Here is a 24,061-nt window from a genome sequence, read left to right on the forward strand (position 1 = left end):
ATGTACCTTACTTTACTTGATAGAGAGATGATGAAATTTTAAGTACAGCAGTCCATTTTTCTGCTGGCTCATGACATGATGACATGCTGGTATGACATTTTTTCAAGTGACCATTAAAGGTAGGGAATCTCATTTGCATGCCTTAAATGAAGAGTTGTATAAATACAGTGGTATGTTGAAGAGAGTATCATTTTAGAAACTCCCATAAAGTATTGAAAGTGGAAGGTAACATTTAGTACATTTTTATTGACCGTTATGATTTTGAATTGAATTTTTTTCGGGGCTCACCGTAAATTCCAGTACATTACTAGGCTACCTTTGCAGACCCATGCACTACATGTGTGTCCATCATGTATATTTTGTGAAGAAAGTTCATCAAAACTTACAAACATTTCTATATACATTCTTGCCACACACTCTATATGTTATTACATCAGCTCTTATATTTTTAGATTTGTGTTTATAGATAAAAAAATACAGAAGACTGCAACAAAAAGGCTTAAGTGTGGCTGACACACAGAACTACTGCGTAGTTGAGTTTTGTGCATTATTCAAATTGTAGATAACTGTTGACGTCCAAATTTCTCAGCAGTGGCCTAAACAAGTCCCCTGAGGTTCATATTTAATGTTTTGCTGCATTTTGGGAGGTCTGTAAAAGGTATCCCCTACCTTTAAGGCATAAGAGTATACAGCATTAACAAAAACTCATGGCACGGCATGCATGAAAGTGCAAACATGTGCTTCCCTCCTCTACTCCAGGGATAGTGATAACAGTGAAAGATATTTATATCTAAGAACAGGACAAGGGGGACACTAACTGCATTGAGAATCATATTTTCCATCCCTCAAGTACCAAACAGATTTAAATAATTGTATTGTGAAAGGAATACTGTTCCTAACAAAGACATGAATCCACTACGGAAAGAAGTGATATGCAAAGATGAATACATAATCCCCCATCCATCCCCCCCCCCCCCCCCCCCCATGGATGATTCCATAGCTAGTTTATTAGGCATTTAACAGTTATCTTTGTGGTTAGGTTAAAATTGACATGAAATTTTTATTTTTGAGAGATCACAATTCTCATGAAATCATCATATTCTCTGGTATTTAACCAAACTCAGTCCCAAGTTATCCTTTCACTGTAAAAGACATGTGAATACAATTATAATGTTGAGATTGATGTGTTCAAATTGTGATGCTCTAAGAAATACTCTACACCTAGCGCAAAGGTGTCAATAACATAACTTAGGCTTCAAATATCATGCTGAGAGTAATCTTGACACATCAGAATACCATTTAAGATTTTATGATGATTTCTGCATCAATGAGTTCAGCTGTCTCATTCTCTAATTATGTTGTATAACACCAAAATTGGTCTCAGACTATACCAGTGAGATTGATGTGCTGCCTTTACTTGTGTCCAGATATCTCTGAGCTCGTGCTTCCTCCTCTTTTAACTTGCTGTCTGCCTGCCAAGTAAAATAGTTAAAATACAGCAAACTGTTGAGTAGACTGGCATAACACGATGTTATGGACATGTATTTTGTTACATGTAGATGACTGCATAATGGAAAAAAAAAAAAATTGTCATAATAGATCAGTCCCTTACATATCAAATGAAACTATTTACATGTACTCAAGGAAAAAGATGTGAAAAACACATACTTGAATTAGGGTAAAGGTAAAAAAGGAAACATATCGTGTTAAAAGGTCCTGTTCAAATATAAGCACGCATTTTGCAGGGTATAGGTCATGCAAATAAATATCTGCTGAGCAAAAATTATTTCATCACTGTATACTCTGGTATCATGACAGCAAAACCATGCATTTGCTGCTGAATGAATGTAGTCATACAGTCTAGTGTTTATCAGTGTCTACTCTGAGAGGTTAAGTACAATCAAAATTAGGTGGGATGTAACACAATCATAGAACACTTACATATTTCATGTAGTTCTGTACACCATTCTCAGCCAAGTAGTTTGGAGCTTGTGCCTTGTAGAAGGCCTCTGTAGCATCAAGATAGGCCTTTTCAAAGTTTTCCTTGTATATTTGGAGCCTGTCATCATTATTCAAACACAGGTTGACTGTTGTAAGGGGAAATATAGAAAGATAATGGATCATGTAAACAAGAACAGCTAAGCATTAAACCAAAACTTGGATCCAGAAATTGGGACTGTGACACAGAGAAAGGAAGAAATAGGGCCAGTAAATTTCCCCACTTCTACCCAGAGGCATGTAACATGATCTATCTCCATCCCCCCAACAGCACCCCCCCCCCAAAAAAAAAAAAAAAAAAATGATTAGGAACATAATGGTCTAAATGCCTTGTGTCTCATGACATATGATAACATATGTGACTCACGACAACGTTTTCAGACAAAAGTCACAGGGGTGAATTCTTTCCTAGGCAGGGTACAAAGATTTTGACCATTAATTTTGTCGATTCAGGTTTTTGCACAAATAGAATCTTTGATGTGCTTTCTACATCTACACTGAATTTCACTGCATAAGACTAATTTTCTCCTATCGAAAATAGAATTTTGAACACTCTATATTAGATTGCACTCGTCAGTTTCGATCTTCTTTTGAACGCCATGCCAATTTGCCCAGTGTTGCTACGGCGCGGCGTCTTGTGTGCCATTGGCTAGCGCCTTGCACACATTTACATAATTCAGCTTTGGGAGACATGTCCTTACAGCATTTCGGGAATGTTTTGTCCACACATGCATGCTCCATTGTTGTTACTACAATAGATACACTTTCTCTGTATATTGTATGCTCTGCATTTGGCTTTCTATTCGAGCTTTTTCTACCGCAATCGACAACAGAAGGGAAACAAAAGTGAACAGCAGCCCTAACTTCCAACATGAAAACAGATACACATGGGGAACATGGTTTGAACGCATCAGAGTTACAAATCACTACACAAATGGTGCAACACGAAACTCACCTGTAAAATGAAGCAAAATTACATAATCTTGTAAAAAGAAAACTTGGATTAAATATTCTCGAAACTGTGCTTGTAATAAATATGACAGTAGGTTGACTTAAAGGACAGCAGAGGAGAGGGAAGGAACGGTCATAACTGACTGAAATTAAAATACTAAATGTCAAGATTGTTCCACACTAAGTAGTCATGTTTGTTTGTTTGTTTTTTAATATGATAACAATGCAACACGTGCACGGCTTGAAAAACAAAACAAAGCAGGAAACGTACCCTTGCCAGCTGTAATTTTTCTGCCTACCAAAGGGTCCCAAAATGACAAGAAAAAAAAATCAACCACAATGAAAACGTGATTTGTAAAGATGTGGATACGAATGTGCCACCCACTCTGACGTTACATGTACACAAGGGCATGACGTGTGGATGTCATTAGGTAATGCGTGCACCATGCAGCATGCTGGCAATTATCGTATCTTGAAAGACATACTGGTAATTAGTAAACAAACCCAAGCGAAACACATTGTTTTTCGGCTCCATACGCTGAGTTCCGAGGAAAGTGCCCGGGAAATTTGACTCTTTCAGTGAGCCAATAAGAAGGCACTGTGGTTGCCAGAGGTGGAGCTTAATTTTGATTGGCACCATTGTACGGATGAGTGATTCTCACCTCTCATGGCCATTGTCTTTGAGCAAGAGGTGAATCTTCAAAGCCCATTTTCTCACAATTTTGTTTGGCTAACAAATTAAAAAGTGCATTATATTTGGCTTTTTTATGCCCACTTATGGTGCCACAGAACACAAGTGTTTTATATCAATGCACAGCTTAGGAAATGGGCAATGTGATTCAATGAAAAAATAAATTTTCAAAATTTCCAACTCTGGCCTGAAACTGTTGTCGCTGGTCATATATAAGAAAATAAGTTCTTGACCAGGTGGAGTGTGTTGCCGGAACAGCCACTGCACTTGTTAGGGAAACTTTATTAACTTAGCACTGGTCATTTCTGAGGGAACTAAATAGTTTGCTTGTGAAATTGCAGTATAGCCTTCATCTTTCGACAAATAATCAGCAAATTCAGCATGGAGTTCAGTGAATTTTGCCTCTGGCAACTCACACCCTCTGTTCATGTGAAATTAGCAAGCAGTATAGCGCAATGAATAGAGCTTATCAAAGGTTAACCCTTTCCCACAAAGCCTGCCACACGCAAAGATCAAATGAACTTCTAAAATCTATACTGTCAAATGTAGGCAATAAGAAATATCAAAATAGCAACATTGCAATAGATCCCTTTATCCAGGAAAACATGGCATTCTAACAGAAAGGGAGTTGTGGATCAGAAATATGTACACAGATTTAGTCACGAGAAGGCACTCAAGATATACTAGCTTTGTTCATCTGTCATAATTACCACTTCCAAATGTATTTTCACAAAATGGCTGTTCCTGAAGTTCTGACTGTCAGAGGATGCATACCCTGTAACAACTGAAGTCAAATCAATACAGTGCTTCTAATTGCACCCCAAATATTCACTATGCTTGTAATCAACTTTGAGGATCAGAAGAGGTAATTTATAGCTCTACCCAAAACAGCATTGAGTGTGAAGAGAGCTAAAGAGGGGGGGGGGGGGGGGGGGGGACCTGAGGAAAAATGTAAAATACCCACTTTTCCTGTTTGTGTGCTCACTTGTTTCTTTCAGCTGAAGATTACAAGACAGGTTTTGTGCAGTATGGAGGGCAGAAGGATGCTTTTATTTTTCAATATCAAAGCCTAAGAATTGCCTTTCATACATGTGTAAGTGTGCCTGATACATGACATTTTATGGTAATCATTAATGGTCAAGATATTCAAAATACAGACACAGATAATAAGAGATGCAAGGGTAATCTCATGGTGCAAATGGTAGTACTGATACTGCCGGATTTCTTTCAGCTTGGAAACATTTGTGCAATCACCTGTGATTTTTTTTAAAATAATGATTGGGTTTAAATATGGGATATCAGAGACTTGATGCTTTCATACCATATGATTCCCTCACACCGATGACAAGCTGCTTCTCAAAGGCTTCCCCATTCCTCTCGGCAAGAACTAGCCCCATGGCACTGTCCTGTAACTTTTGCTTGATTTTTGAAAAGATGTAGTGGCTCCAGCTCTCTAGCATCAACTGCAAGACAAAAAGTTAAGGTACAAATCTCATGTACCATTTACAAGCAGGTGAATAATAATAATTATGAATTATACCAAGGAGGTGAGAGAAATATTATATGTATATCATATGTTTATATACAGTAATTATTTACAGGCCGGTTATGTCTATCTTGATTTTCCCCTTTTGTATTGTTGAATATGTATATCTATAGGATTTATATATATGCATAAGTATTTATCATTATGTATATTTTTTGTTTTTTTTTTCTATAATATTGCTTGTGAAATAATTATGATTATATTGGGTGGATTTAATGCAATTTATTGGTAGTGAATTTTGGTAGATTCTTATAATTGAACAAATGATTAGAGTTATTTTTTGTGTTTCTTAGGTTAAACGTATGCTGATATAAGTTCATTTTTTGTTTTTGTTTTTTTCTTTTCGTCCTGAAACAGCTATTCATGTATTATGTGTGTGTGTAAATGTACTTGTATACATGTATATATTTGTGTAACTGTCAATTGTGGTGTGATGGACCAGGTCCATTGTATTTCTCTCCTTGTACTTACCTGTCTGTGGGCAGGTAGTAACCTAGGATTGTTTATAACATGCTTTTATTTGCAAAGGAAATAAAGTTTGTTTTATATAGATATGTCTTGATTGTAAAAGCTGTGTTAACTTTTATGCAGGCGTCTTGAGTTGCCTTTTATAACTCACTTGCAAATGACCTCTGAGCTGTCCACTCACAGAAAGCAACAGGCATAATATCAATGACTCATCACAAAAACAGAAAGTTAAAAAGTTCAAACCATGTTGCTTCACAATTCTCACTGTTGGAGGACTGTTATGAGCATTTTAGCTCTAATCATGTGCACACTTCTGGGCATATGATTCTGATTGTATAAGAGGGACTGTGACTTATGACTGCTGGCAGATGAAAAACAGGTATCATGTTTCATGAAAATACCTTCAGAAATTGCAAAGATATGGGGAAAATTAAATTTTAAGATTTGACCTTGACCTTGAACATGTGCAGCCAAGAGTTGATAGCCACAACTTTGTTCACTCATACATACACATGCCAAGTTTCAATTGGATACCTAGGGCTGTACAACAGTTTTTAAGTTACGCCGTACACAAACTTAATAACGGACAGATGAACGGACAAACAGAAGGACAACCCGAAAACATAATACCTCCAGCGACACTTTGTGGTGGAGACATCAAGATACCGCAGAAATGGTATATGAGCCAAAAAAGGATACATAAATAAGTGTGACGAGTAGATGCAGTAAAGCCCGCAGAACTCTACATTTGAACACCTCACAACTCTTCTATGGCTTGTTCACCAAAAATCATTAATATCATTTCTGGTAGAAACAACTACAACTATTCTTCCCTTAAAGTTATTGCTACCTTGGTAACAATCCTAACATAGTACAACGTGAAGGCAGAGCTGCACACTAGCCCATCTTTTCTACTGGTCTGACTCTTCTATCGGACCAGTAGGTAACCAGTTTTTCCATTTCATACTGGTCCATTCATGAAATGTTACTGGTCAAACAATGAATTTTACTCTTCAGGGACCATTGGAGCAGTGCCAGTGTGCAGCGCTGGTGCAAGATATGCAATATTATCTTTATTTCAAATTTAAGACCTGAATATATGAACGACCCAAGTCCAATTTTTGGCCAAATTCAGTTTGACATGGGAAATTGTAGCTTAATATTCATGGACTCATCTTGTGTACAAATGATAAACCCTAATTACCCCCGGAAGTGCCTAAAATGAATGAGTGAAATCTTTCAAATTCATGAGATTTTACGTCGATGCAGGGCAATTTGTCAATCAGTTGCAAGGAGTGAAATCTTATATGAATGTAAGAATGACCCAAGTCCAGGACTTGGGTCATTCTTACATTCATATTATAGCGCCCTCTCCCATTACTCCTTGTCCAGGCCTATTCATGTATACACAAAATGAACATGACTTGCTGGACAGTGATGAGGAGTTAGGTTGGGAAAAACGAAGGAATGAAAGCAAAATAAGAGCAAAAGGCTTTAGAACAGTGGGGGAAAGGTACAAAAATTGCAAAAGAACCAAGTTCCTGCCATTTGAATAACACAAAATTATTGGGGGAAAATGTGGAAAATTTGTGTTTTTAGTGCACATGTTAGTAAAAGGCCTATGTATGGTCTGCATTTAGGAGTAACTAGAAATGTAGCAATCAAACCATTTTAGAGGATGAGGGAAACTAGTGAAATGACAGCATTTTTTACCTTACCTTTGAACAAATGGCCAAAAAGATTCAGACAATTGATGTCTAGTAATACGCGTGTATTATAATTCTACGAAGATACTTTCCCGCACTGCAGAGACACGGGGAAAATTATGACATTTTGCAATTTTAACTTCACCAATGACCTTTGACCCTTGACCTTAGGTATGTGCAACCATGAGTTGATGGGGACAACTTTATCCACATATTAATGCATGTGCAAAGTTTCAGCTTGGTACCTCTAGCGGTTCCTTAGTTATATCGTCCACATATTATTCCTTATATTAGAGACAGATGGAAGACATTTCCACGCATTTGACACATGTACACGTATGCACATTATAGCTCCATTTATACACACAGACGTGTACACACACAGATACACACGTAATGAATTAGTATAGTGATGAGGGACATTATACTATGGTAGACAACTACATTTTTGTAGGCAATATGGACTAAAAGCTAAAAAAAGTAACAAAACTCTCAATTAGCTATTGCTTTTAGCATACCATTAATATAGCAGCCTATCCTGTATATGATTCAAAGAACGACCCAAGTCCATATGATTCAAAGAAGGACCAAGTCCATCACACAAAATGACCTCTCCACAATTAATGTAAATGTTTATGTACTAATTTGTATTTACAACTTTGCCTTCCCATCACAGTTAAATAGAATATTATTGGATAAATAAAAAAAGATATGAAGTTTTTTTGAAGTTTACTCCAAATGACCTTCCATGGACTTGGGTCGTATATTCAGATACTCAATTTGTTTGCAGGTCAGTGGAAGACCTGCTGGAGGTCTTGACAACAATATTCCAAGTAACATCCATAATGCATAGCTGTGACCAATAAACTGTATCACTCTTCTATAAAATATGTGTGAATTTCAAAATCCCATAACTTCTTTATTTCAGGTCTGATTTTTTTTTTTTTCAAGCATTACTATCATCAATACTGCTTGCTAGACTTTACTCTAATTGTTTGGTCAACTTGCATGTGCAATGACATTACTTTTGAAGCTCTGCTGTACCTTTCTGACTGGTGAGTCTTCATTCTGCTGGCTGGCTTTCTTCTGCTGCCCACTGGATCCTTTTCCACTGGCTGCTGACTCAAGCGGCTTGAAAGGCTTGGGCAAGTAGTCACACTGTGTGAAGTACTTGCCCCACTCCCTGATGTAGGCCTTCAGTAGGGCTGACTCATCCTGATCATGGAGCACCCTCTGTCAAAGATGACATAAAGTAATACTATCAAAACCTACAGAGAGTAAATGAATTGCAGGACATACATGTAGCTGACTAGGATGGCTCACCTTTCTCATGCAAATAACATTACCTTAGGACTTATATTAATGAGTGGAAACACTGGCTGATAACACACATTTTGGCCAGATTTCAGTGATTATGACCTTACATCTGTTACTTCTGACAACTGATCTGCAATCATCTATTTGCTTTTACCCTTTCCACCAAAATGGCATTATCAATGGACATTCTCTGCTAAAGTAATGGCTATGAAATGACCAAAGTGCAGTGATCTTTGACCTTTCCACTACTACTATTTTGCGCAAATAATTGTCTTTGCTATGTTCCTCCCACAGCATTTTAATGCTGAACATCCAGAGATGAAGTAACAACAACAAAGATGCCAAATTGACCAAAGTTAAATGACTTTTGAAGTTTGTACATAGGGGATTTCAACAAAATTATTATGAGTGCACATAACATCTCATGTAGTATACTTAGGCCAGGTACTTATACAATCCACTTAGGAAAGAGAACAATCTAAGGCAAACACCAAGAGATGTCTTGACCGGATATTGTAATTTGTGATTACAGTGGTTTTTTTATGTAAGTTCATTGACTTTATGACCATTGATCTTGACTGACAGGCAGCGATGGACATAATCAATATTTGAATCTGACCAGCATCTTTTAGTGATGTACCTGTGGTGTGAGTTTTGTGGTCATGGCTCAAAGCTGAGGAAAGTTAGGGAGAGCACACAATACATGGTGCTTAAATTTGGGTAAGTTCATTGACATATGACCTTTGACCATGTCAGAATTCACCAATTGATTATATTCAAATCTGACATCAAATTTGGCATCATTACATGATGTACCTGTGGTATGAATTTGGTGGTCATATTTTCATCTTCAAGCTCTGTGGAAAGTTATTGATAGTTTACCACAATACTATGCATACAGTGCTTATTGGGTAAAGTTCATTGACCAATTGACCTTTAACCTTGTCAGAATCCACCAATGTTCAGTTGACCTATAGCACTTGTTCTGGTTTGTTTTTGTTTTTGTTTTTGTTTTGTTTTTCATTCAGAATACTTTAAGTACTTTGTGAGACCTAATATTACACAATGAGAAAGTTCTCCCATAAACAATGTTCACAAGAGAATTAGGAGAGCACAGCATAATAACTTGAAATATTGCAGTACACAAATCAATTTTCTGAAAACAATTTAAGAAAAAAAAGTATCCAAACAGAACTTTCACCTGGCTCAGCAATAACTTTCATTGCTCTGTCCTCTGTACACTTTGTATAATGGGCATCTTCTTTTGCATGGTAAACAACCGTATACTGTATTATAATCCCCTTCATGCATCATTACTGCAAAAATATGAAAACAGACATTGAAAACACTGAAAGAAATGTCTTTTTTTTTTTGTTACAATGTCAGTGTCTTCACTACCATCATCTTGTTTGCATTTTTCAATATCCTTTTTCTACAGAAAACATTTGTTGCATAACTAAACTGTACATACAAATATCTTATACTTGCCTGTTTAGACTGTTGCACAAATTCCACAATGTCATGTTTCAGTGCATCATTGACCTTTTCAGCTCCTTTGTCATCCCACACACATACTGAATACACCTCCCTAAAGTATAGATAAAAACAGAATATTCACATAGATTGGCTAGATATTAACTGGGCACTGTGAGAAAGCTGTAGCAGGACACATGAGCTGTAAAAATCAGCCGGGGGGGCGGGGTCCCTGAATCAATGCAGTATACATAGTGTAGTCATGGTTAATAAGCTGTACACTTCCTCAGCTTTTCCATGACAAGAACAATGCAGTACACTGTACATGTACAAAGTTATGTATCATATCGTATATAACATGTACATACACAATTGCATACCAAATTACACAAGAGAACTTGGAGCATTTCTCTGTGGGTGAAAAAGAAAAAACTTACAGTACAAAGTAGGACCTCAGTCACAAGGCTGCAGTCAGGCATGGTCACACATATACTGTATAAGCTGTTATTTTTGCGAGGGTTTAATTTTCGCGAATTTCGCAAATCACAGTTGGACCGCGAATTTAACAACACACGTAAATGTCATCATATGCTGAGGTAGTAGTGTGTTTATAGAGGCCTCTGTACCAATTCGCAAAAACATCTCGCGAAAATGTCCGCGACCTCCTCTTTCGCGAAAATGACAGCGTATACAGTGATCATGCTCTGATAAAACATGTTTCTGCAGTTTCAGGATTTATGTTTGGCCCTTTGTTTGGCTTTGAGCCATGCTTGTTATTTGATATCATTCACAATCCTAAAAAGGAATCATTCACAATCCTAACGGAACAGATACCGCAAATCTCACTGACAAATTCGATTTTATTTTTCCCCAACAATCACGACCATTGATGTGAATAAATAGCACTGAACATTAATCAAACTGTTCACAACCACCTTGTAAACTGAAATTAAAAAAGTGTTTATTAGAATTACTTAAATGCTCAGATGTCTGTAATGTATGAAATTTCAATTTTTGGCCCCATCTCACTGAGAAGGCAATCACGGTGATCAGGGCCGGATCTAGCTTTTTATAAAGGAGGGGGTTGGGGGCGGTATGCGAGGGAGCATAGCGACCGAGCCCGAGCGAGCGGAGCGAGCGAGGGGGGGGGGATGGTGTGGGAGGGGGGTGTCCCCCCTCCCACAGTAGGGAGAATTTTTGAAAATCTGTGTGTGAAAATGGCGTTTTCTTGCATCTAAAACACCACTATTTTTGGTATAGAGGTCATTGCCATAAATAGAAAAAATAAGATTACAAGTTTTAAAAAAAAGATAAGATTTTTTTTTAAAATGGTCCCCGGATTTTTTTTTTTTTTTTTTTTTTTTGGGGGGGGGGGTTGCAACCCCCCAACCCCCCCTCTAGACCCGCTTCTGGTGATCGGTGAAAAATAGAAAAGTGTAGCAGAATTGCCCTCCATCTCCCATTTTTGGACTGCAAGGCAATTACACTCTCTATGGTCAATCTGTGCCAAAGGCAATAGAGCTACAATAATATGACACTGCCACGTTCTCGCCACTTTTCCAGGCCAACAAGATGCACTGTTTCTGTGATCAAAGCAATCACATTGCAATATCTCTTGCTACAACAGCGCTTCATGTGGAGCAACCGTTATATGATGTCAGGCTCATGCTACCATTTCAATTGATCAGGGTATATTAGGGTTAGTGATTGAATTTCTTCAGTAGATGGTTTCTAACACAGGTCTGTTAGAACTTGGCATGGATTTGAACTGATAAGTGCTACGCGGTTGTAGGTCATCCACTAATCAAATTAAGAGGGTGAAATTTGAAGAATCGCTGCCTACAAGTAAACTGTAAATTAGAATCGTATCTAGACAAAGAACTAATCTTATGAAGATATTTGCAATTAATGACTGCATCTGATAGCAACGGTAAATGAATGTACCTGGAGAAAAGAATTTTGACCTATGTCTTTTTCTGGTGCACCAACTGATTTCATTCTATACTCAGTTCCTGTTGCATTATGTTGTAAAGGTGGAAATTTTCACACGCAATGGGAGCCGCTTTCAATGCACTTGTTGAGTTACGCTTCATGTGTTGCTACCACATTATGTACATAATACAATCGTCGCTGGGGTGATAAGACCTCGTATCTACAAAATGTCAAATGTTCAGGAGAGCAAAAAAACATGGCGGCCAAAGCACTGTGGCGAATGGGATAGTCTTTCCTTTGACATGTCGTGGTGGCTTCATTTTTGGAGTGAAACAGTTGGGATTTGGACAGGACATCACTTAACCCATTATTTGACCATTAATCCAAAAAACTCATTTTCACCAAAATTGCAGATACAAGGTCTTATCACCCCAGCGACGATATGCTGCTTTTAATGCACTTATGAGGCTATTGTGATGTGCTGTAAAATTGCCATGCTCTTTCTACCTAAGTTTTGGACACCATCTGGCGATGGTGGTGACTTCATGCTTCCGAAAAGCTCAAAATTCAATGGAAAAGATTTGAAGCGATGAAGTCATGACATGTTACTCTTTGTCGAGGATCACAGTGGAATGGCTGTCTAGTGAGATGGGAGTGTGATATTTATTCAATTTTATAAAAAGTCAAGTTGGTTATGTAGTGGCACTAGGGCTGTGTTTGTGATGCAGAATACCCTACCAAAGAACAGTATAATTATTTGAGGGTTGATTTGATTCATGCCTATGATTCAATAAACATCGCATTCATCTAGGTGCAAGGTACACTGTACATCTACAGTATTAAGTTTGTTTCCAAAACCCCGTACATGTACATAGGCGAGGACTTTTGTTCTTTGTTGAAAGCTGTGGAATGTTACGAAAATGTAAAATGGATTACACTGTATGTCATAAATGTCAGGAGTCATTAGGTACAAATTGTAGTTCTAAATTCACATGGTTTTTGTTTTATAACACAAACATGTAGCAAAATCAGCAAACCAATATGGCTGCAGGACTGGTATGTAACTCTTAAGATATGGGTTCCTTATGCTATGTTTACACTATGTTCACAGTGGCCATGGCAGCCCTGCATGTTCAAAACATAGTGCGCCATGGATAGATGGGATAACCTAGTCATATTCTAATCTTGGTCATTCCAGTCCTTGTTCCAGTGAGCAAGTACATGTAGCTACCAGGTATCAGACACTGTTCTCATGGTGTCTGGTCATGGTAGACAATACATACATTGTAGCCCAACCAGACGCATCTGACTGAGATCCACACACCGACCGAGCTAAACCCCTCAAAATGTATGTTGTCACGTGTTGAAAATGTCTACATTCTGGCACAAATTTTTCATATGCAATTAGAACACAGTATAATCATTCCATAGTGATCCCTTGCATGATATCCACAGAGCAAAATTTCAATTTCAAACAGTAAACAGGTGTAGCCTGACCATCACTGTGCTAATTCAAAATAATTTCTACAATTTGTATGTTGTAATGGCTTTGACCAAAGACATTTACTGTAAATGGAAGTGCTCTGTAAAAATGAGAGTGCAGCATGTGGGCTGAAAGAATCGCACAAACATTGTATAAATGGTTCCACAAAGAATGGATTTGACAGAAGATTCTTCCAATTCCTCCACTATTTTTTGCCTTTCTTTCATCTTTGGAGGGTTACAGAAATGTTATAGAGATCATAGGTTGATTTTTTGCAAATTCACTGGCATTCCTCATTGTGTTGAATTTGTCTTTTGTTCTTGTTGTTATATGGTAGAGCACATTCGCATGAATAACAATGTGTCCACTTTTGCATTTTTTGCTTTGTGCCTTGGGAGAGAAAAACGAATGTGTTTTCTCATGCATAAACATTTCCCTCTTTATTGATCTACTAGGTTGATAGCCAATTAAATTACCTTTAACATGGTATATAAAACATTAATATTAGCCAAATAATCAATGAGAAAGATGAACTTGAAAAAGTGTTTACCTTTTTTTTTGCTGAGCATATATAAGTTTGAATAACAATCATGATGCAATAAATTCAAAATTCACATCGTACATGTAGGTCTGAACAAGGTGATGTCTCTGATCTCGACTGGTACAGTCCTGTTGCGACACTTGTGTACAGCGACTTGGCTGTATACTACATTCAATGTGTAGTTACATTCGATGTATTTCCTGCTGAATCACACTACAGACCGCCTTCAAGTTATGTTAGAGCCTACTACATGCTGTCATGTTTTGTTGCATTGATCCCATTTTATTTATGGCCTACTAGGTTTTTCATCAGTACCATGACTGCTGTGGCAAATTTCTTGACAGATTAAAATCTGATACAACATCCACAACAATCACAGCCTGCCACATTTGCTCATCCCATCCCACCGCGCTGTCTAACATTCATCCCTTTTTTGTCCAGTAGCCAAAGTGTGCTTGCTGTAGGCACCGGAAACATGGTGTAAACATACATGTAGCATTACCTGACGTCACAAGTCCTATTGTAACAAGTTGGCATGAGTTACGTTCAGACGGCAGGCCCTAACCTCGAGGTTACGCCACACTTGCAAAACAGCCTGCACGACGTTTTTGGTATTCTGATCTTCACTTTTAACCCGTTGAGAACGGTTTGATTTTGCTACAACACGCATTTCCCATAGACACCTGCCCGAGTATACTCAGGACTCGTCCTCAACGGGTTAACCTGGGTGTTTCCTCTGCAATGCCTTTCACACAACAGCATCAATCCAGAGCTCCTGGGGACATGCAGGAGTTTACAAGTGACAATTGAAGGATAAATTTCTGAAAAGTCTCTGAAATTGGATCACTGAAACAAATGATTACCTGTATTAATTTCTTCCGCAATACAAGGGATTTATTCTTACAGATTCATAATACATAATAAACTCACACTGTCTACGAGCCTGCTATTGCCAAGTATGGGCAGCACTGTTAACGTGAACATATTTTCATTACTGTTTGAGTGAATTACATGTGCAAAAAAGTAGCAAGGCGTGATCTAGGACCCCGTTTACAGTGCGGGGCCGGTCTCGCAATTTTGTCCGTTTACACTGCTGGGCTCGGCCGCGCTTTTAATTCAAACCTTTCAATATTTTGTCGTAGTGGCGCTCTGCTTGTAAACAAACGCAATTTGGTATAGTCTGGTTTTCAGACCCTTTGCCAACTGGATTACGTGGCGACAAAGTCGCCGTTCGGGCAAAGGCCTTTGCCGAAGGAAAAATCCTTTGCAGCACAAAACCACCTTAAACTATACTAGCTTTCGACGTTGAGGGGGTTAATATCCTGAATAGCGAAATAGTACGGGCAGAGGGTTTGGAAGCCAGACTAAAATTGGCCGCGCATTTGGCCTAGTTTGCGTTTACACTGAGAAAAGGCCGGGCTCGGCCGCAGCTCGGCCGCGGCCGAGACCACCTCCAGAGCGAGGCCAAATGCGAGGCCAATTTTGGCCTCGCATTTGGCCTTTTGCGCGTTTACACCGAAGCGGGGCTGGGCCGAGCCTCGCACTGTAAACGGGGTCTAGGAGCAAGGCAACCGAGGGGGTGTTCCCCATCCCATGGTAAGGAGCTCTTGGCATTTTCTGTAAATTGTGCAATCTGTCGCATACCATATGTATTTCGACGTACCGGTATTCTCATCAACAAGACACTTCCTATAAATGTGATTTTTTTTTTTGGTGGTTGTTTGTTTGTTTTGTTTGTTTTGGGTTGGGTTTTTTTTGGGGGGGTTCTTGTTTTTTTTTGTGAGGCATGAGAAAATCTTTGTGGGCATGAGTCTAATGCCTAATGTGTGAGACTTAGTAGATATGCAAAAATACACTATGTAATAATAATTAATGGTTGAGTTTCTGTAGCACATTATACATGTAATACACGGAGGGAGAGTAAGGATGGCCACACATGGGGAAGGTGACCTACCACACTTGCATTGAAGTGCATGTGTGAGGAAATGCTGACGGGTTTAATAATGGCCATCAGCCCAATGCCATCCTATTGTATGTAGTTCCAAACTAAGTACATGTACAACAGTAAATGCTTATAAAGGCTGCACAAACATAGATCTGGAATTTGTTGGGGAAAAAAATTGTTGTAGTGTGGGGAATGAAACCTGAAAGAGGAATATTTCTCTTGATTAGTTATCATTCTTAAACATAACTGAGAGTAACGACCTAGCATTTCAGGTAAAATATGGCCTAATAACGCAGGCTGTGAATCCAGTTAATCACTGAAAATAACATGTAAACATTTTGTTCCACTGAATGTTGTTGCACTACCTTGTACAATGGTGCCCAAATATCTGGTGAGAATATTGTATCTGAAATAGTAAATAATGGCTCATACAGCCACCATTGGTCAAAATACAAACACACAAAATTTGGATATCGAGCAAGTGAATGCACGTGAAGCCATCAACCCTTGGCTGACACTAAGGTTCACAACAGTGGTACAATCCTTGTCCATGGTTTAAACCGCGGACAAAGACCATGTTTTGTACGGGGCGCTAAGTGTTGCATGGCCTATTTCATTACGAAATCAGTCATTTCGGCAACGAAATGCGAACAAAATGAACATTTTGGTGACGAAATGACCAAAAGTGACTGATTTCGTAATGAAATAGGCCATGCGACACTTGGTGGCCCATACAGAACTACGGTCTTTGTCCATGGTTTAAACCATGGACAAAGATTGTACCACCTTCGTGAATTCTGGCCTAAAAGTTTACTCACCAAAACAAGTCGTGCCATTCATCCCTACTGACATTCTCCTGTCTCAGTAGCTTCAGAACAGTAGGCCGCATGCCCTCCCAGCGATCTTCAAACTGGGGCTGGCTCTTATCTTGCTGCAGAGATTACAAATAAAGACACCACTGTAGGGACAAAATCTGGAGAGAACCTTTCCTTTATTTTCTTTATATCTTTCCACTATGACATCAACGATATACCGGTACCCTTCTTATCCAGTAATGACACACGGACTATACAAAACCTTAAAAATTCATAACTTTTGAATGGATTGTCCAATTTTCCCAAAACTTCACGTATTCTGTCTGAATACAGGGGTGAATTCCCCTTTAACTAATACTCTACTTGACCAAAAGATCGGTTAGTATCTTGTCGCCAGGGATATGTTCCGCAGAGAGTACGTCTGGTTTCACGGAATCCCCTCCTATACAGACTGAAAGCTGACCTCCTAGCTCCTGAAGGGCTTCTCTGCCCGCTGTCACGCGCAGACCAAATGTTACCATAACCCCATTTCCATACAGCTTTTTTACATTGAAACAAGTTTGACATGGCATGACACATTTTGCAGCAATATTTGGGGAAACTTTCCCACACTGTGCAATCGAAATACTCGCAGTAACTAGGTTAGATTGCAGAAATTTCTATCGATATTGGCGAATCCCAACATCGGCGTTCGCTAGCTGTAAGTTGCCATTTCATATGTACTTTACATACACAAGCCATGCTCTAATTGGCCGAAGGGACCATTTTCGTTGCACGTACATCGCATGAGATTGGCTAACAGATTCATATGCTGTAGAGCTGCTACGATTGTTATCAATGGGCTGGTAGATGTGTGTTTTCCTATGAAAATTTCGCCCAAATCTTGGATATTTCAAACAGCTGGTGAGTGCATTGTATTAAAGAGATGTTGATTTCACCATATAAGTTCGAATTTACCAGTCTAGGACGGTGAATTACATGCAATTGAGAAGGGTGAGGTGCCCCACCCAATTCTCGATAGAACAAGTGGTTAGGAGTCCCCCTATGTGCAGCGACATGTATGGCATGCTTCTGCCTGTCTGTGGAGGAGAGCTGTAAATGTTAAAAAATGACAAAACCTCCTCTGCACGGACTGATTTTTCTGTCTAATACTCTACAAGCCACCTTTTTCAAAAACTAATTTGCATAAGTCTCATTTTCCACAATATTTCTTCAAGAGAGCTGATTTACTGTCCAAAATCATTACATCTTATTGCTACAAAAAATTATAAAAATCTATTATCATTTTTGTCATCACTGTAAAATATTTTACCAAAAAATTATAATAACACCCCCGAGTGAACTTGCATCAATTAGAAATGCTACCATCTATTATAGCTAAAATTTGGTCGCTATGAATGATAGTGGTGTGTAACTGGAAACGAGGTGGAACTACAGGACGTCATAACCAAGAACATAACGGTTCCCTAGTTTGCAGTAGGGTGTAGGCCAAGTCATTAACGGCGTTTTGCGGCAAAATCATGATATCAGCCCCACCATGGTACATGTGCATCCATGCGTTAGCAAGCAAGGTTAGGTTAGGGTTAGGCTTGGGCTTAGGTACATGGGATGTACATGTAACTATACACAGCCCAGTCGCTGTATAAATAGCGACAGGGCTGTACCGTCATGACCCACAACACAAAGAGAGCTCAGCGATCGCATTGCGATCAATTTTGAGTTTTGATACTGGCAACATCATATTTTGTCACCTCAAACTCACTGAATGTAATCTTCATTGATGGCACTATATATCTATGTTATCAATATTGACATACACATTTCACAACTTACCGAAAATGAAGATTAATGCAGCGTGTGCAAACGGTACATCTGATAATCGGCAGTTCACGCGATCTGAATGCACTTTTAAAGGTCACGCTGTCGACCGTGCTGCTACCAAAGAGCGCACGCACGCACGCAATAGATCGCTGCACTTCCAGCCACGCATGCGCACGCATAATTTGCTGAGTGGTCAGCGCGCCATTTTGAATTCTGCAACGATGAACCCCGACAGTCGTGAACTGCGCTAGAAAGTGCCATTTTTTTGTTCAATGGACTTATCGTGAGGGCTCTCTGTGGACTTATGTACCTTCTGTAATAGAACTCCTATAAGCATGCACTTATATACATGTATAAATTGATATAAGTTTTGTAGTTGCGTTATGATTCCCCACTTTGATGGCGAGGCTCCAACTGTCTGACGCTGTGCTTTGCACAGCGTCTGGTCGGGCTAGGGCTTAGGTTAGGGTTGTATTTATGGTTAAGTTAATCGAGGAACATCCACCATTAGGAAGTCACTCCGATAATAAAAGGCAGAGAGAAAAGAAAGTAAAAAGGAAAAAAATGAAAGGTGAAAGGAAGGTCGAAAGATGCTATGCTATGGAAATCGGCCTCATTGCTGTATAAATCACGCGTAAACGCTATTTGGTAGGGCCGCCCGCATTCACAAGTATTCTATTGTGGAAGAAGGCCCTACCGCTGGGCTTATGTCCTATATTTGTGGGTAAACTCGGCCTCTTGTTGACTGAAAGATCAGTCTGTATCTGGTTGTTGGGGATATGTTCCACAGAATCCCCTCCAATACAGAGGAGAGCCAATAAAGTCACATACAGTAGTGACAAGACTCCTCCGGACAGACAAATTTTTCTAAGCCCCTTGTAATGGGATCGTATAGGGGACGAGTTTACTCGTTAGGCCAAGTTTAATACCCACAGATATGGTACTGCTGAATGCCACACAGTGCCAGTGGGGCTGAATTCACAAGTAAATTTATTCAACAGGAAAGCTAGCTGCTACAGACAGATGGTGGGGCCTATTTCACAATAACTACCGGTATACACAGCCCAGTCGCTGTTTTCGCATAGCGTAACAGTGTCTGGTCGGGCTAATTTCACAAGTAAATTTATACCCACATTACTTTCCACTATACAAGGTCACGAAGGTTGCATTATTAGAAAATCATCTCCGGGGTGAAAAGATGGTTACCGGTACCTCGTTTCCTAAAAAGGGATCAGGTCACACCACTTTTGTACAGCGACAGGGCTGCGTATAAACCTCAAGATCTCACATAGGTACTGTAATTTTTCACGCTTGGCTGAGTAAAAAAAGTTTTGCAGGTTTTTAATTCTGTGAAATCAAGACGCAACTATTTTGCTTCTTGACCATTGGCATTATTGTGATACCAAATGATATCTAGCCACAAAAACAATCTAATGTTAGGTTCTATTAACTTCTATAACAGTTAGTCTAACTGTAACTGTAGTGTTAGGTTGTGTTAGACTTTAAATAGTGCAGTGTGTACCATTGTGACATTTTTGTGTACTAGACAGTATCTGTAGTCAGTGTAACGTTAGAACTTAGCCCTATCAAAACCAAGGCCACGAATGAACCATTCACTAGAAACCTCTAACGGTTAGGTTAGTATTCCCCATGAGCCTTACATGGTTCCAAATGACAGAAAATGTACATCAGACTTAGGTGTACTCTCTCTCCCTCTCTCTCTCCCACTCTCTCTCTCTCAAGTTCCTATATTCTAACAGTAGGCTACATCATTTTGTGGACGTTGTGTCTATATCATGGCGCAGACAGACCATTCGCTTACGCATAAACCTTTAGGCCTACACACGTTTATGCTACTAGTACTAGTCTCAGCAACGAGCTTCTAGAACCAGATTCAGATCTTTTATGTCTGTTAATAACAATTACGAGGTTCGACGTCAAAAAAAAAAAAATCAAAGACCAGCCAGCTTTATATCCTTGTAACGTTAGCAATTATTTCAAGACAAGCAAATTACAAGGTTCTCTTCACATCCTTCACTTACTTTGAGCATTGAGCTTCCACTACCACCGCCGGGTTTACTTCCTACGGTCGCCATTTTACTGTGCATAAGTTGACCTTTTTCACTCTCCAGGAAAAACAAACCAAAAGGAATACACCGGCAGCAGTGCGGCTGTGGTAGTCTCACCAGCATCACCCCCCGCTCCGCTGCACAGAATCATGGATCGTACACAATACGATCTTTGACTGAACTCGGCTCAGTGGTCTGCATGCATTTTATTTGGTTGTTGCAATGCAATGACGGGCAAGCCCAAGAGTGGTTGCAATGTTTTCTTTTATTTTTGCTTTTGAATGTTTTTCTTTTTCAGTGACACGTTGCCTTGCGTTCAATGATTAAACATGCATTATTATACTTGTATAGATCCTAGTAGTATACTTTCAGCAGTTCGACTGCCATTTGATAGGCCCTTTGTGTAGGGGAGAGTATACTTACGTGGGGTGAAGTGGGACAAAAGCTGTGATTTGATGAATTTTCTCGTATAACTTTGTGATACGCTGAAATTCAGAATGGGGTAGGGTTTTAACTCATGTCTCGGACCCAAAGACTATACTAGTGATGCTAGGCCACATAATGTCCCTGGGTTGTAGGCAGTGGCGTATCTAGGGGGGGGGGGGGGCAAGGGGGCACGTGCCCCGGGCCCCACTCCTTGGGGGCGCAAAAAAAAAACGAAAAAAAAAAAAAAACGAAGAAGAAGAAGAAAAAAAAAAAAAAAAGAACTCGCCCGAAAGGGGGGAGGGAGAATGGTGGGGGGGGGGGGCAGAAAACAAAATCAAACAAGATAAAAACAAAACAGATGATGACGCGGACAAAATGACAATGTTTATTGTGTTCACACAAAAATTCCATGTTCTGTGAGCTGAAATGCAAAAATTTTCGGCTCGCTCGCTGCGCTCGCTCGCCAAACTTTATATAAGAAAGAAGGTAAGAACAAAACGTGATGATGACAAAATGACAGTGTCTATTGTGTTCACACATGTCATTTTATATCTCAGGCAAAATGTTTCACGGAGCAGCGGCTGCAAATTCTTTCGTTCTGAAGCGATCGCCGATTGGATCAAAAGAGGACGCCAACGGTTTCGAACATACGGGGAGGGGGCGCAAAAAAACCCGAATCAAACAAGATAATAACAAAACGTAATGATGACGCGGAAATATACAAATTTCGGCTCACTCGCTCGTACTAATTTAGAGTATTTTTTCAAGTCCTCAGTTTGTTGGTATAAATCGTTATCTATAAGGCCGTCACTATATCTTGATTAGAATTGTAAGATTTAATAAGCAAAAAAATGACAAGAGTTTCATGATTTGTAAGCTGAAATACAAAAATTTTTCGGCTCGCTCTCTGCGCTCGCTCGCCAAAATTTGTATAAATAAAGAGAAGAAGATAAGAACAAAACGTGACGATGACGCGGACAAAATGACAGTGTCTATTGTGTTCACTCATGTCATTTTATATTTAGCAGGAAAAATGTTACACGGAGCAGCGACTGCAATTTCATTCGTTCTGAAGCGATCACCGATTGGATCAAAAGAGGACGCCAACGGTTTCGAACATACGGGGGAGGGGGCGCAAAAAAAAAATCAAAAAAGATAAGGAAAAAACGTAATGATGACACAGAAATATACGCTCGTACTAATTTAGAGTATTTAGAGTATCCTCAGTTTGTTGGTATAAATCGTTATCTATAAGGTCGTCACTATAATTGTGAGATTTGATAAGCAAAAAATGACAAGAATTCCATGTTTTGTAAGCTGAAATACAAAATTTTCTGCTCGCTCGCTGCGCTCACTCGTCAAAATTTGTATAAAAAAGATAAGAATAACACGTGATGATGACGAGGACATTTTCAGCTCACTCACACGCACTAATTTAGAGTATTTTTTAAAGTCCTCAGTTTTATCGTTATCTATAAGGTCGTCACTATAATTGTGAGATTTAATAAGCAAAAAATGACAAGAATTCCATGTTTTGTAAGCTGAAATATAAAAATTTTCGGCTCGCTCGCTACGCTCGCTCGTCAAAATTTGTATAAAAAAAGATAAGAACAATACGTGATGTTGACGAGAACATTATACAAATTTCAGCTCACTCGCGCGCACTAATTTAGAGTATTTTTTAAAGTCCTCAGTTTTTTGGTATAAATCGTTATCTATAAGGCCGTCACTATATCTTGATTAGCATTGTAAGATTTGGTAAGCAAAAAATGACAAGACTTCCATGTTTTGTAAGCTGAAACACAAAAATTTTCGGCTCGCTCGCTGCGCTCGCTCGCCAAAATCTATCAAAATTCATTACATTTAAATCACCCTCAAAAAGATCCCTTTAAGTGCTTGAAAAAGCAGGGATGGGGTTGGGGTTGAACACTTTTTCAGAAATATAGGGCGCAATTTCAGCGTGCTTGCCCCGGGCGCCGTTTTCCCCAGATACGCCACTGGTTGTAGGGACCCTAAATATGTGTCTTGATTATTGATTTTAAAAAGAAAAAACAAACAAACAAACAAACTTCTGAACGGGGTTGAATTGGGCAACCCCTGGGAGGGGTCCTTAAGACGCAAACTAATGCAAACTCGATGCAAACTCAATGCGAACTACTAATTAATGCAAACTAACGCAAAATGCTAATTAATGCACATTAATACAAACCGTTAGCGGTGAAAATTAGGGTGAATTACAACACCTGGACCTGGCTCTTTTCCTATAGGCCATAGTGGTCTCGAAACAGAGCAAGTAATTAGTAAATCCATCCTACCGAAGAATGACTTTAATACGTCACGTTTACTTCAGTACGGTGCTAATTCAAGCATCTCACCTCAACAGTCAACAAAAACTTGGAAAAATAATTTTACAGAAATATCATTGAATTCATTTTTTTTTTTACCAAACAGATGTCGTTTGCATTTTATTTTGCTTTCAAAATTCAGAAAATGTAGAACAGAATGAAGCGCAGATAGGCCTATAAGGATTTTATGGTCGATCATTAAACGCCGAAATACTAATTAATGCAAACTCAACACAAACTCCAAGACACAACGCTATCCTATGTAAAAACCACGTAGGCTGGAAAATGACACCCCTCGGGTGTTGCAAAAAAACAATTCCCACTTTGATCCTTAATAGTTCAAACACTATATATAAGATAACGCTGACACTGATATGAGCAATAGCTGAATAATTTGTTGGAGGCAATTTCAAAATGACAGCAGTCAGTTTCATTAAATTAAACATTAATTTTTCAGATAGTTTTCAGATTTTGCTCTATTTTTAACCCTCTGTACAGAACTTTAACTTCGCACAGAAATCAATGGTGTGTATG

At 39.0% G+C, this 24,061-nt stretch overlaps 1 protein-coding gene across 1 annotated transcript in view; it reads right to left on the minus strand.

Moving 5' to 3' along the window:
- LOC140243108 (cullin-5-like) overlaps window positions 1-20,830 on the minus strand; it is a 64,058-nt gene extending 43,228 nt beyond the window's left edge. The window contains exons 1-7 of the mRNA XM_072322839.1: window positions 20,730-20,830; window positions 16,870-16,982; window positions 10,166-10,265; window positions 8,405-8,593; window positions 4,962-5,103; window positions 1,942-2,087; window positions 1,392-1,472 (exon numbers count right to left, since the gene is read on the minus strand). Of these exons, the coding sequence (XP_072178940.1) occupies window positions 1,392-1,472; window positions 1,942-2,087; window positions 4,962-5,103; window positions 8,405-8,593; window positions 10,166-10,265; window positions 16,870-16,982; window positions 20,730-20,795 (837 nt within the window). The 5' untranslated portion in view covers window positions 20,796-20,830. The remainder of the gene's footprint in view (window positions 1-1,391; window positions 1,473-1,941; window positions 2,088-4,961; window positions 5,104-8,404; window positions 8,594-10,165; window positions 10,266-16,869; window positions 16,983-20,729) is intronic.
- Between the last annotated feature and the right edge of the window lie 3,231 nt (window positions 20,831-24,061).

The sequence above is a fragment of the Diadema setosum genome, chromosome 19 (genome assembly GCF_964275005.1).
Source record: "Diadema setosum chromosome 19, eeDiaSeto1, whole genome shotgun sequence".
NCBI classification, from domain to species: domain Eukaryota; kingdom Metazoa; phylum Echinodermata; class Echinoidea; order Diadematoida; family Diadematidae; genus Diadema; species Diadema setosum.